The sequence below is a fragment of the Wolffia australiana genome, chromosome 9, assembly GCF_029677425.1.
Source record: "Wolffia australiana isolate 7733 chromosome 9, ASM2967742v1".
Classification (NCBI taxonomy): Eukaryota; Viridiplantae; Streptophyta; class Magnoliopsida; order Alismatales; family Araceae; genus Wolffia; species Wolffia australiana.
In genome coordinates this window covers 207232-221753 of record NC_135843.1, presented here as the reverse complement: position 1 = coordinate 221753, position 14522 = coordinate 207232, and the positions used below count along the sequence as shown (strand labels likewise).

At 41.6% G+C, this 14522-nt stretch overlaps 1 protein-coding gene across 4 annotated transcripts; it reads right to left on the bottom strand.

The window, feature by feature from the left end:
* Nucleotides 1–242: 242 nt before the first annotated feature.
* Nucleotides 243–12820, bottom strand: LOC144707807 (methyltransferase C9orf114 protein). 4 transcript variants are annotated; one of them, XM_078581055.1, is made up of 13 exons: nt 12558–12627; nt 12371–12418; nt 12114–12267; nt 10001–10137; nt 9847–9913; nt 8062–8126; nt 6740–6818; nt 5509–5627; nt 5334–5413; nt 2402–2471; nt 814–891; nt 640–727; nt 243–424 (listed from the first exon to the last, which is right to left on the bottom strand). In XM_078581055.1, exons 3-12 carry the CDS (start codon nt 12157–12159, stop codon nt 668–670), a joined length of 801 nt encoding a protein of 266 aa, XP_078437181.1. In that variant the 5' UTR covers nt 12160–12267; nt 12371–12418; nt 12558–12627; the 3' UTR covers nt 243–424; nt 640–667. The 4 variants fall into 4 exon arrangements, with proteins under 4 accessions (XP_078437181.1, XP_078437179.1, XP_078437180.1 ...); XM_078581053.1 differs by lacking the exon at nt 12114–12267 and having other exon boundaries at nt 10001–10168; nt 12558–12820; XM_078581054.1 differs by lacking the exon at nt 12114–12267 and having other exon boundaries at nt 243–417; nt 10001–10168; nt 12558–12820.
* Between the last annotated feature and the right edge of the window lie 1702 nt (nt 12821–14522).

Here is a 14522-nt window from a genome sequence, read left to right as displayed (position 1 = left end):
TTGCCACACACATCAGGATTTAATATAGCATTGCCTTTGAATGTCTCAAACTGAGACTCAGATACTACCTCAAAATAACAAAGCAATTTGGTAAAGTTGTCAAGTTCTGGAGGAAACAGTCAAAGGCACAAGCCATGTCTTAACATGGCATACTAGGTGCCTTAAATATTTTGCGACACATGGCCACCAAAGTACTCTCTGAATTCCTCTTTTGAATGAGCCACTTGGGCCACACCAAAGCACAACTTATTCGCCTAAATTTTCTTTAAAAACCTTATAAAGACAGCGTGAAAATTCCATTAGAAAAATACCATACATTCCTATTTCTCGGCTGCTTCTTAAAAGCCAAGACAGGACGCATCTGACCAGATGTAGAGTACAGGTGAAGGGTCTTCTGATATCCGATGGGCCATTCAACTGCAAACTAATGTATACATTAATCTATAATAATAATAATGATTAGGTAGATAAATAATTTACAGTTAAGAAGATAATAGGAAATCAAGTTAGTTGGACGGATTGATCCAAGATAGCCGTATTTAATTTTTTTTGTATTAAATTTATCTAATAACGGTAAATTGAATTTAAATTAAGTTGATTGATTTGTTTAAATAAAACACGAAAAAGGCTGCAGCTTACATCATTTTCTGTGTTAGCTGTATTTCAACTAATTGAGCGCCCGCTTGATTGGTTCTTGAAAGTACTGAAGAGAAATGAGTACTGCTTCCTGCCAATAAGAAAAATCTTAATCAGGAAATCTAGTGTTACTTCGAAAAAATGCATGGTAAGGAAAAGTAGTGAGATCAAGCATGCCTCGGTTCGGATTGTTCTGCTTCCTTGTTGGGGGCATGTGTTCAGATAAGAATGAAAGATCTCCGAGACAGTTTTCCCCTGATGAAAGAACGATATTATTGATATAATGTCTTATTTTTTGGAATATATCGTTTTTTGAATCTAAAAGACGCTACATTAAAACAAAGAACAAGGAGGAATGCTGGGAACATCTAAAAGTGGCTTTCCCAAGAAATATCTAGGTAAAGATAGAGCTTCACATGTGTTATTGTTGGAAGAACACGGAGAACATAATCTTGAGAATAAAAGTCGAACAATTCTAAGATCTCCAAGATTGCAGTCTTATAAATGACAAAGTATCAAAAAAGAAGCAGCAATCTAGATGAATGATAAAGCTACAATTCATAAAATCCCCTCGGAAATACGAAGAAATAATTTGCCAGATAAGAGGGAAGACGGATTTTGGAGATGTTAGCTCATGTTATTTTGATTACTTCTCCGTTATTTCTATTGTAAGTGGTCCAAGTTTTCAAAGTGGCCCACTCCTGTCTTTTCGTTTCCTTTTAGATCTTGTATTAGTGGGCCACCCCTCACTATAAGTGGCCTCTCTGTTCACTTTGAGTCCCTTTTATTGGCGGGCCCTGGTCTGATTGGTATAATCCAGTATTTAACTAGCTGAGACAGGAATGAGAAAGAGACTGGATCGGCTCCTCCCTTTGGAGGATCTCATAAGTTCCAGCCTCTGCGTCAGCGACTAGTTAGAAATTTGTTGATGTCATCTGACCCGGGTATCCCCTCTTAATGTAGAATCGAGTTCCCACCTTTTGTGTCATTCCACCCAGCACCTATTGTGTCAAGCGTGCTGCCTCGTATTTTCTTGACTCGCTTGCTCTGATAAAACCTTGGGAGATTCCTACCATTTAAATAGTCCTATACTCTCTGATATTTTGTATGATGTCTCCTTTTATCTGCGTCGGACCTGGAGACTTGTGTACTCACTGTCCAGAATCCGACAGTCCTTTGTAAACCGGTTTAAAGGGGTCAAACTTTCAGAATCAAGGAAGAGATCGTGTTTTGTTTTTCTCCAGTAGAGTGTCGCATGGCTGAAGGGATTCAGAGATCCTCACTGATCTCAAAAACATTTCTAGTTAGTCTTTTATTCACTGTGGCTGTCGATTAAGCAAAGCAAATAAAATTGTCAACTGAACGGTAGAAATTGTTCAAAACAATCGAATGTTTTGGAAATTAATGCAATCAATAAAATCGAAACTCCATTGTAACAAAACACAGGAAATGATGCATAAAATTTGATCGGATCAATGAGAGATAGGGGAAAACTTAGTCTCGCTTAAGTTAAAAAGTTCACTGAAAGAACAAAGTGCAGTATTTCTAGAGTATTTAAGCTGAATGTGTTATTTAAATAAATGGTTCACTTAAGAAGCGCGTATAAAAGTTAGTCCACAACTACTTCATTAATCTCTGTTCCATATGGCATATACTTTAATATGCTTCATCACGCGAGAGAGAAGACAGATTTAAACTACACCCAAGTTAAAATAACAGCAGCGGTCTACTTCAACAAAGTTAAAATTTGCAGATGCGAGTGTACCTTCAAATCATTGTCCTCCTCAATGCACTCCTCTAATCCTCCAAGCCCACCAAAAGCAATCAACAAATGCCTGCCAGCGCACTACTCTACGTCAAAACTAAAAAATACTAAAAGATACTGATGGACAAAAAGGCTTGAACAAAACCTGAAGCAGGCACAATTTCACATTCAACAATACGAGGTGGAATCACGGTAGACACATTTGATTCTCCCTATTTCACTTTATAACAACTCACAGCGTCGAAGGAAATTATTTTGCATAAAAAATATTATAGTCACATCATGCATGACTGAGAGGAGTTGATAATGAGACATGCATTTACTCTTCAGCTTCTGTCTAAAAATGTTGCCCACCTTGGAGGACCTGACAGCCAAGGTTGCCACCCTTGAGACCACGCAAGCCAACACCCTGTAAGCCCAAGTGCGGGCCTGGAGCAAAAAGACGAGGTGTCTCCCAAAGAGCTTGCAGTACTCACCGCGCAAATGCAAGCCCTTGTGTCCGCCGTCATGATCTCGCTGAGCTCGCGCCACCTCCACATTCTGTTGCCCCAGCCATCAGAACCTGCAATGGCCGTGGATTGCTCATCGATGCTGCCTCTGCATGTCGTCATCCTACCCTGGGAGGCCCTTGAACCAGGATTGTCCATAAAATGAAGAGGACCAACTCCACAAGCCAGTCTCGAACAGGGAAAACCCTGCCAACATGAAAAAAATGGGCTTCAACTTAAGCATAATTGGCTGGACACTGGCTCCACAACCAAACTTGAACAGTCAAGCCTTAAATGTGCCTGAATTGGCCTTTAATGGTGCACTGGCAGGAGATTTAGCGCTAGAGCTTTAACATGGCACTGCCTGGCCTCGCTGCAGGCCCACCCAGCATGAGATCTCCCTAATTGGGAGATCATCCATTAATCCTGAGGATCTAGGGCCACATGAGCCGGGTGAGAACAGCCGCCAACCATGACTGCATGTCCCCATGCGAGATGAATCCCAAACTTGTGTCGACTCTCCTCAGGGCAGATTGTGTTGAGCTCCCTCCACTTTTCAACCAGGCAAATTTCCTGGTTCACACCGGAGCAACTTCCAGGAGGAACCCCTCCCCTTCACATGCCTCACCAACTGGCTCGTCCTCTCTGGTGATGCCCTGCCATGATCGTGGTCCAGTGTATCCTGCCGAAGGGGAGGCACGGAACAACAACAATGAGCTCTACTACCAACCTCCCAGTTACTGGGAACATGGTCACAGGGTACGTCCCAGCAATTATCGCATGAGACCTCACCACAGCATGGCTGAGACAAGTGAAACAACCCTTCCGATCAATCATGTGGAACCCTTGTCCCCAAGGATCTTGGCACATCCCTGAACCAGAAGGCCCCGGCGACAGGAACAGAAAATGCCAAGCGAGCAACAACCACCCATTCCTGATGCATAAACCTTAGAAAAGAGGATTTTTCTTCCCACACACAAAACCGTAAGGGTTCTGTTCTCATGCAACCAGAGGTTTAAGTTTGGGCATCACTGTTGTACAAAGTTCTGTATTCACATTGTCATGCTAGTCCGCAAACTGCAAAATAGTGACGTCTGACACATTCCTCATGGGGCATATCTTCTCCAATGTAATTCTGATAACGTAAAACCTCAATTCGATAGAGATAGGCCAGTCAAGAGGGGGGGAGGGCAGCGAGAGATTTCCCGAGACGGAGAGGAGAATGGGAATGGTCAGGGAAGACGCCTAACAGAGGAGGAAGGGATCAACCAAAATACGAGCCATCTGAAGACGCGGTGAAGAAGAAACGATCACAAGGACAAGATTGCAGGGGAAGAGATGGAACTTAGATGTAGAGGGGAGAAGGGGGTAAGAACAACCACTAGCATAACTTACTGACTGCCCTCCTAAAGGAAGGGCTGTGCTACTTAAAGGAAACATGGGAGAGGAGGGACATAGAGGGCCCTAATGTCCAAAAGATGAGACTTCCCCCAGGAGGGGTCAGGGATCATATCAACGCTACCGACAGCTTCAGCATGTCCCCCTCATCAGTTTCAGCGTGTCCTCATGCTGGTACACAATCGTCAGTCATCAATGTGTCCGTAGGAAAAGACTACTACTGGAAAATGTAATTACGAATCTACAACTTTGCTGTCGCCATATTCTGTAGATGACGCCCACCCTGTTGGATCTCACTTCTGTGGTGTCATCCACTCCACCAGTCTCCTCTGTTTTCTCCTCATGGAGACATCCATCCAGTCAGATTTCCCTCCCTTGTCCCCATTCAGAATACAAACCACGCCGAATCGTATCACCCACTTTCAGGTCACGTATGTATCTTAGATCTTTTTAACAGATCTTCCAATCACCCATTCTCCTTGATCCTACTTCTCTCTTTGTTAAGAAAATAAAGAGAGAACTGTTATACAAAAAATTCTACTTGAGTACTGTCAGCTCTGCCGGAGAAGAAAAAGGCCAGCAGCAAGTCTCCACGTTTAAGGTTTCAGAAAGAAAAAGGAAACATAATTTTGTGTTCAGAGTTGGGTTTAAATACCCATGAGATACACTAGTGGGCCTGGACCCCGGTCTGGCCCAAGTTTAAGTGACTTAATTCACATAAAGAAGTCATTTAAAGAGCGAATGAAAAAGTACATTTGACTTAACAGTTTGTCTTAATATGAAACTAAGAGAAAAAAGTATCAAGGGAAACCAGTTAATGGGCGACCCCTTAACCAGATTCGATATATATTAGTGACCTAAACACCTGCTACTCTGAATGATCACGTCTTCAACATAAGCTGTTGACTGAAGCATTTCGTGAGGAAAGGTATACAAAAGTTTTCACTATCAAATGGAAAAAGAGAGATGATAATGATTGGAAACTAGAGTAAAAACAGCAAACAGACGTCAAAACAAGCTTTAAAAAAAAGAAGATCGGCTCGTACCAAAATGTTGGAATCACAACCTCCGATGAATTAATGATGTCCCCATGCTCAGATGTTCCAATGACATGGTCATAACCTTCCTATATATATGTGTGTTTCTTTAAGTCATGGTGAGGAAACTTTTTGGTCACAACAAAAAGAGAGATTTTCTGTCAGACCAAGGAAAAAACTTAACCTCGTATGGACACATATTGAAAACTGAACTCAAGTTTGATGCATATCGTACTTTGTACCCCCAGTACGAACCCATTTCCTTCTGCGGGGTATTCGGAGTGACAATTTTCTTTGGAACATCTGAAAAAACCAGTTGTATTAAGTATTAATGATTAACTCTCAAGGTTTCCTGACAACCACTCCCTCTCTCTATGGAGAAGATGGAGACAATATATACATTTCTTGACCCAGACCAAATAAAAAGAAAGATAAAAACTAAGAGAGAAAGATAAAACGTAAGCCGGCCAGTCCCAAAGGCCAAAGCTACTAAAACAATACAAGATACAGCTCTTTACCAGTTAACAGACCTGAAATAAATTGCTTTCTCCAGAAAGAATTCAACTACAGACCAGATGACCCGGTAACTTTAAAGTTGTTTAAATCCTCGAATTAACCCTTTACTTAAACCACATCTGGGTTTCCCAGATGATGCAAACAGGTAATTGAGAGTATTATTACTACACTTCCAAGTTCCGACGGCCATTTTGGTTCCATGGGCTATTTTCTAAAATATCTTAGTCTCATTGGAAAAGAAAGTACAGTATTTTGTTCGCTGGCACTTGTCTTCATGTTGATAGTCCAGATTCACCTGTCGTAGGCATTGTAACAGTTACTTCGCAGGCAACAGGAGACAATACCACCAGGTAAATTTTAAATATCTTGAATTTTCTCATTCACAGTCTAAAACTGCTGAAATAGGTACAAATTCCATGACCTGAGCCTTAATTAAATAATAAGAAAATCAGATATCCTCAGCTGTATTCACATTGAAGATACATAACAAATTGTACTGAGAGATTAGGAAGAAACAACTGCATCCCCACCAAATACGATCCAAGCTGTACTTGCAGAACGAGTAGACTTTGGAGTCCAAGCCATGAAAATCAAAGATCTTTGTCTTTTTCTTGGCATCGTCTGCAGGGTGTAACCCTCATCTTTGAGTATACTATTTGCCTACCGAAATAATGTTTTGCCAACTAAACATATTTATGTTTTTTCTAACATCTTTAAGTCTTCTATCCCTGAACTAGTTATAATAACATATTTCCAGGGATTCAATTCTTTCTTCAAACGTTAGAGACAAATTAAGCCAACAAACTTACTCAAAAGGAAATTAACTTCAAAAACCCAAATAATGAATTTTTTCGTGCACAGGATGTCAGAGGAGTAAGACATCCAAGAAGAGGACATACCGGTTCCCTGCGAACGATTTTCTCCCATTGCCACGGTCACCCGTACACCAGGTTCAAGAATTTCCTCCACCGTTACATTCTGCATGAAGCACTTTGTACATAAAACGAACTGAAAGAGATAGCTACTACACGTTGTGTGATGAATCAATCAAATCAAGTCCTGAGTCACACTCAAACAATGCCCAACCCAATGTACAAAGCTGACATGGCAAGCTGACATGCTTCCGAGGATGCATCAAATGAATTCCAACATATCTCTTCAGTAATTCAATGACAATGTAATTCGAGACTTCAAACGTCAATAGAGGAATGGAAAGGGAAGAGAAGTTGTAAGAATGAGAGCTCGCAGGACGAGAAAGAGAGAAACGAGAAGAATGCCTGCAGAATGGCACATCAATGGGACACTTGTTTGCCACCACCTAGCAGAGGATTGGATGTTTGTTTCCATTCTATTTGTAGGCTACACTTGGCTCTTAGAGGGCCTGTCCACAAGTGGGCTGATAAAGGGCAGACGTTTTCCTTAAATTCAGTGGTATTGTAACACTAGCACAGACCCTGCTGCGGCAGTATACATGTGACTTTGTTCCTATTCAGAACAATTTAGTTCTTCTTTTCCATCACTTGTTACTCAAGATTAGTAATTTCTTGACGCTCGCCATTCATATGAGATAAATGGCCATAAATTCCTTTTTCTCCAGGTGTTTTAGCCCCTTTCCTTATTACTGCTTTATGTCTTCACAGTCTCTAAGATCAGAACCCCTCTGCAGTTGATCTCAACAATTGATCGTCTTTCCCTAAGGCAACTTAGCACGTCAAATAGGGCTCGCCACATGATGTTTACAAACTGATATCTTGAAATTTTTGGGGATGTTTAAGTTGGCAGTTGCAAAAGGACGAGTTTATATTAAAGAAATTTTAGTCAAATTATCCCCTGAATTAGGTCTTTGTTCTTCAAAGCTGGAACGAAAATGTTTCAAAGCATATCCCCTTCGTATCATCCTCTGGTTACCATAAGTTAATTAGAGTTTAATTTCCATGTTTACCCATCTGTATTAAACTGAAATGTTAAATAATATCAGAAACCTGAGGAAGGAACTATGAATCCAGGCCAAATAAGAAATACGCAGTTGGGAAAGCCATGAAATTTAATATTGTTCATTTTTTTCTATGTTAAAAAATGAAAGGAAAATATGTTCAAAATATGACGATCATGTTATCAAAAAAGTAAACCCAGCCACGATAATTTTGGATGTTATCAAACTGTCCAGCTTCCAAATACTCAGTCAGCAAAAGTTAGTACTTGATTTCAGGTCAAAGCGTACCTTACTCAACCCAACATCGACTAGTGTTCCGGCGAAATTCAAAGGTTTCTCCTTCAGTGTTAAACCTAGATTCGAGAAAAGATACTAAGCACCAAATTTGATAGATACTCTGAGATAGATCAAACAAGGAATAAGGAGTAAAAGATAAGATGGAGGGACGACAAATGCAGTCTATGTCATGTTCCTTAGGACTGCTATGAATTTTGGACAGAGCAACGATAGAGAAACATTACAACTACAAGTGTAAGAAAAGCTAAGCAGACAAAAAATTGATTCAGGTAAAGAAACTAATTAAACAACGTATCCTGTCTGAAACAACGTAATAATTAATGTGACATGAGATAAAAAATGTCTTGTTACTTGAATAATAAAGTGCAGGATCAAATGAAATTCAGATCAAGTCCACACATACAGTTTGTAAAAAAGTATGAAAGGAAAAAACAGAACTTGGAGACATGGCTGATGAAACTTCAGAAGCAAGTCTCACCGGAAAAAGTGGAAAAGAAAGTCTAGGTTGATGTGAGCTCTATTCGAAAAGGGTATCTCAAAAGTTTGATTAATTAAACTATGTTTAGAACGCGGGAAATGACAACAGTACATGAAAATCTTCACAGTTGACATCCCAGATGCAAAACGATAACCAAAACCAAGAAATAAAAACTGGAAAAGTAGGAATTATTTTTAGCTTAAGCAGCAGGACAATGGTTAATGTTTCAGTCGGTGGCTAAGTAATACGTGATAAATAGCGCAATCTAGCGCGAACAGTAAACTTGGAATGCTTTGTGTGGTTTGCCTGGGTCCAGAGTTCATTCGGGGGACCCAAAAAGGCCCCTCTTAACAAATATATAAAAGTAAAATCAGATAGAAAATCTAATGGGAGAAATACATATCGAATCTCAGGTATTGGCCAACGATGGACATTGACAACGTCTGAAGCAGGTCTTCTGCAAGAAAGAGAAAGATGACTGCAGAAATGCAGAAAGAACCCGATACTTTACAGCTAATATGTACACCAACGGTGAACATTGGGAGAATGCAGGTCATAACGGCAGCTAAAAATCTAATTTTTAGAGACTTTTACGCACAAACACCAATATGGGCATGGCAGGTTTTCCCTTTCCTGACCTATTTACTTTATATATAGGCCAATTATAAGCCTAAATAATTTTATTGTGTTTTCCCCCCTTATCGGGTCCGGGTAGACCCATTACCCGATTCCATATCGGAATCGGGTAAGTTATAACGGCTAGTCTTACTAGCCGTTATAACTAGCCGTTGTTAATGGCTAATTTGTCTCTCTATAAAAGAGAGACAAATTAGGATTTCTATGGTTATCTTTTTACCTCTTAATACAATTCTCTTTTCTTGTTCTTCTTCTCCCTCTGTTTCTCTCTCTCCCTCTCTCTCTCACAGTGCTATACGAAGTCAACAATAACAGATCAGGAGACATCAAACATTGAAGCTACCTAAAATATAAGGAGACAACACTTATTTTGTGACAACAAAAATCTAATCTTTTCAAAAAAAAAACTAATTTTTCGAGACTTGACGCACAAACACCAATATGGGCATGGCAGGTTTTCCCTTTCCTGACCTATTTACTTTGATAACATATCAGGAGACATCAAACATTGAAGCTACCTAAAATATAAGGAGACAACTTATTTTGTGACAACAAAAATGATCGTCCAAAATAATCCTAATATTACAAAAGTCTTCTTTTCCTTTAAAAAAGGCACAAAAGTTATCTAAATATCTAGTATCTAAAAGGAAAGTTTTCGTTACCTTCTCGGAAAGGGCCCCATTCATGTTTTCGGAGATGGTGAGGAGCATCAAGGGGTGGAAGCAAACCCTGGACCAAATGACGATGAAGATACTATGAACATATGGGAAACCTGAACATCCACCAGACCACAAATTTTTTGAGGCAAATCCTTACTACAAACCGCAAGCTGCTGTGCATAGAGTAGAGACTGCGCCTCAGATACTGTGGAGTCTCTAGGTAACGCAATATTTTAATCAGAAAAGGAGCCCCATCATATTTGTCATCTGAATTTTCTTCTCCCGCAGCATCATCTGAAGAGGTTTTGCTATCAAAAACTATAACCTGTTCAGAAAGATAAAATTCAAACAAAACGCAAGACCTCAAACTGTCAAAGCAAGGGACCATAGTTCAAAAATCAGAGATCACTCGGTTAAGATACTATTAAATGGGATAAAAGAAGAGGCTGCACGCACATAACTATCAAAGTCAATTTAAGCACCAAAAGTGGTCAGCGCCTCAGCGGTTAACAATTCAATTGGAACTATCCTTCTTCAGGCTACAATTTAGGCACATTTGGTCAGCCTTGACATCAACGGCCATTTACTGAGCAATGGGAAAGACATGGACGACTGCAGCGCCTGGGGCACTCAACAAAACATGACTGGCTGCGGGAGGATCCAAATTTCTGCGTCAGATTTCCCACGCTAATGCCTCTGCATGACCATGGGGTACCAAGGGACCGGGGGGGACTACGATTACTTCAGCGAGGACTCTGACATTGTATTACAAAAGACCCAGGGGATGAGAGCTAGGCAACCACCTGATCACAGAGGTGGATCCATCTGATCTATAATACAATATTTGGAAGCAAGATGATACTAACATGCATGTGTTTCCACTGGGAGGTATGACCAAGGATCAACTTGCAAAGATATTTGTGTTTAACATTGCCAAGCAGATCTGATACTATGTTCAGAATTGGACCACTATCGGCCAATTCAAAACCTTGATGGGTGGGAGCATACTCTCAGGGATAGAATGTTTAAATTCCTAATGGATTATAATTCAGAGTACGAGTCATTAAGAAGTCAGATTCTCAATCCCGAAAAGATCCCGACCTTGGCAGGCTATCAATATCGTATTGGAGGCTATCAAAAGGAGAATGTAGCAGGACAAATGGTCACGGTTTAGGGTCAGAAGACTGCAGGGGACCTCAACTCAAAAGTGCAAGAAAGGCCAATATGCAGGAGGAGACTGATATAATGGTAAGATCAGGGAGGAAAAATGGACAGAAGCAATGCTGTGTGCCATAACTCCAAACAACGGGAGCAAACAACGGAAAACTGCTGGGATCTGCACAAGCGACCTCCAAAAAGTCAGGTCATTCTGCAAACACCCAAGTGACCTAGAAGATGGAGAGTGATCCGATCAGGGAGCAATGGTTCATATGAAAAAACACAGCACCAATGAAGTCAACAGTCTCAGGGAAGAAACTGAAAAGTTCTTTGTCAGTTCTTGGTCAGTTCTACCTCCATGACTAGACCATGTAAGTTGACACGTCTTGAAAGCCACCTTAATTTAGACTGGATTCAGGATTCTGGGGCTATTTACCATATGACTTGTTATCATACAAAATTGTGTACCTATATTTCATAAGAAGGAGATAGACGGGTTTTTACAGTTGGGGGAAAAGTGTTAGCTGTAAATGGTATTAGTGATGTAGAGGTAGAAAACTTGGGGGTAATTAAAAATGCCCTCCATGTACCCAGCAAGAAGGCTCAATTGCTAAGAAAAAACTTGCACAAATACTGAGAATACAGATAATGAAGCATTTTCAGAGTAGATACAGCAATCAGCCGATATATACCCAAGTGAAACCGCTGTTAACAACAAATCACCCACAGAAGAGGCGAGGTCAAATGAAGATGAGGAGACTAAAGGAGTGATTGTTCCTCAGAATGAAGAAGTCCAAACTCACGAACTGAATGTGCCAGATCAGGTTAATGATTCAGAATGACCTTCCGCCCTGAGGAAAGAAAAAAGACAAGTACCCAAGGAGTAAAGTATCCTCTCTCTCATTTTGTGACCGTACCTCATCCGAGTTTCAGAAGCTCCACACTATGCAAGACTCTAACACAATCTCTTAAAAATGTTAAGGAGGCGATACCAGATGAAAGGTGGATAGAAACAATGAATATTGAAACGAAAGCTCTCACGAGAGGCTTTCAACCTAAAGGTAAAAGACTAGTTGGATCCCGATGGGTGTATATTGATTGCATAATTATACCTTCTTTGGGATCCGATGCTCTCAATTTCATAAAAAACGTCAGCATTTTTTGATCTTCTGAATTTGATGTTGCCCATCATTACTTCCTCTCTAAATAGTACAGCTACATCGTCTGTTCTGACCTGGGCTCGTACTGCATTGTCGTCCCGCCGACCTGGGAGGAACTTCGTTCGCATTCGGGTAGGAGAACATTCTAAAATTGAAATAAACAACAAATAACAGCAGGAGAATAAAGAAAAAAAAAGGGAGAGAAAAACCTCATCAATACGAAAAATGGTGACCGCGCGAGCAATCTGACCAGCCAACTGCAAAGGCAGAAGCAAACACAAAATTAACTAACGACCAGCAACCCGAGCGAAAGAAAATATACACTGATAAAGTTAATGGTACTTTAATTGATAGAGAAAACATTTAAGTTCATGGTAAAAAGCAGCATGTCGTCACCAGAGTTGCCATTTCGAGGGACTGCGCGTTGTCGATAATAGAGCCCGGCAAGGCAACACTCACAGTGGCGGGCAATTCCTTCTTCTTCTTCTTGTTCTTCTTTACACTGCTCTGGTTCTTGCCGCGATCTTCCTTGTCGTTCTCTCGCTTCCCCATTTCACTGATCTGCTTCAGCTATGTCTGATCTTCGTCGTCTTCCTTGGTCTACTCTTCGTCTTCCTTCCCTCAGACTCCTGGCGAGTTATAGGGTTTCTTCTGAATGTTTAAAACCCAGATTGATTATAATCGATTTTTTAACCAGTGGTAGATTTTATATGTAAATTCCTCAAACCAACCCAAAAGAAGCAGACATAAACCTTCGAAAGGTCAATATATATAACATTTATATATGTGTATTAGTTAAGATTTTGGTGAGCCTTGTACCTTATTGTGACTCTACTCTTTACGAGTTACATAGTCGAGAGGAAAAATAACAGTGGACTCTGTTGATTTGGCTACTCAAAGTACGAACTATTTCAAAGGATTTTAGGAGTAGGTTTTTTAGATGGTTTTTTTCATTTTCTATATGATAACGATTTTATGTTTCTGGTAGATGTTGTGTATGTTACGTTTGATGTATTTCTACATCAATTTTCAAGAATATTTGTTAAAGCGTTTTTGAAACTTGTAAAAGTTAAAAATATGTGTTCAATAATATTTATCCTCAAATATTTTATGTTTTGATGTCTCTCTTATATTGTTATATTTCTCTATATATATTATTTGATTTCATACATCTCTCTCGATGACTGCTCTTACTATATTTCCCTTAATTCAACTCTCAACTCTCTCCCCAATTATGTTAAGCAATTATTCCACCCTCAAAGCCTTGACAATAGCAATGAGCTGCAAGCGGAGGCAAGAGCCAATGTCAACGACCGAATGATGGATGGTCGCAAGCGGAGATGGGAGCTGACAGTGGTGAGCAGTAGTGAGCGGGGACTAGTGGCATCGATGGGGGACCATCCGCAAGCCGAAGCACAAGGTCAACCCGCGACGACACGTCAGCGACCACGCCGCGAAGCCCGGGCCGATGAGAAGGACCCTGCATTCAAGTATACAGCCTGACACGGTCCTCCCGGCGAGTTCTTTCTTTTATGCATTTTAATTTCCCCTAGACTTGTGTGTGCGTGTGTTTTGGGAGGGCCCCCGTCGCTTTTGGGCCCCTCCTGGTATTTCTCAGACCTGTTTTGGGGGTCCACTAGGGGGGGGATTGGCCTTTTCTTTAGGCCACAACTTCCCCTAAAATTACAGGGTTATCCTTAGGGTAACCCTCCCCTTTCTCTCCCCTATATAAGGAGAAGAGACTACCGAATAGAGAAGATGTTGTTTTTTTGAAGAAAAGTTATGTTTGATGTGATGTCCCCATGAGAATGTAGACCACTTGAGGGAATTCTAGAGGGAGGATAAGTAGGAGCCGTTGCCGCCTCGCCGCTGCCGCTAGCCGCCGTCGTCCTGCCGACCAAGTCGCCGTCGCCGGATTGTGCCGCCGCCTCATCACCGCCGCCGTTCTCCTTCCCTCTCTCAAGGGAGAGACCGCTGAGATCCGTCGCCCGTCGCTGCTGAGACGTCACCTCCTCCGGCGCCGCGACCGCCGGTTCCAGCGCCCCCCTGCCGCCACCCGTCAAGCGCTGTCTAGGCGCCTGCTGCCAGTCCGCCAGCGGCGCGCCCCCTTGTGCCCACCCTAACCATCACCGCCCTTCAGCCGACGGCCACAAGGCACCTTATGTCCGACGAGCCGACACCCCTCGTCTTAGGGCTCGGCCACCCGCGCCCCAGCTCGCCCTACGACGCAGCCGGGACACAGCCCGCCACTGGACTGCTGCCGACGGGCCGTCTGAGCGCCGACCACCACCCGGAGAACGCCAGGGCAGCCAGGGTGCCGCCGCTGATATGATATAAAATAAATAATGATTTGGTTTTGGA

Bases quoted from the DNA above. Each gene is read 5' to 3' on its own strand.
- LOC144707807 (XM_078581053.1), bottom strand. From the start codon at position 12,713: ATGGGGAAGCGAGAGAACGACAAGGAAGATCGCGGCAAGAACCAGAGC. The intron at 8,127-9,846 runs GTAACGAAAACT...TCTCGAATCTAG, and splicing joins ATGGGGCCCTTTCCGAGAAG to GTTTAACACTGAAGGAGAAA. The intron at 892-2,401 runs GTACACTCGCAT...TTCTTTCATCAG, and splicing joins AGGAGGACAATGATTTGAAG to GGGAAAACTGTCTCGGAGAT.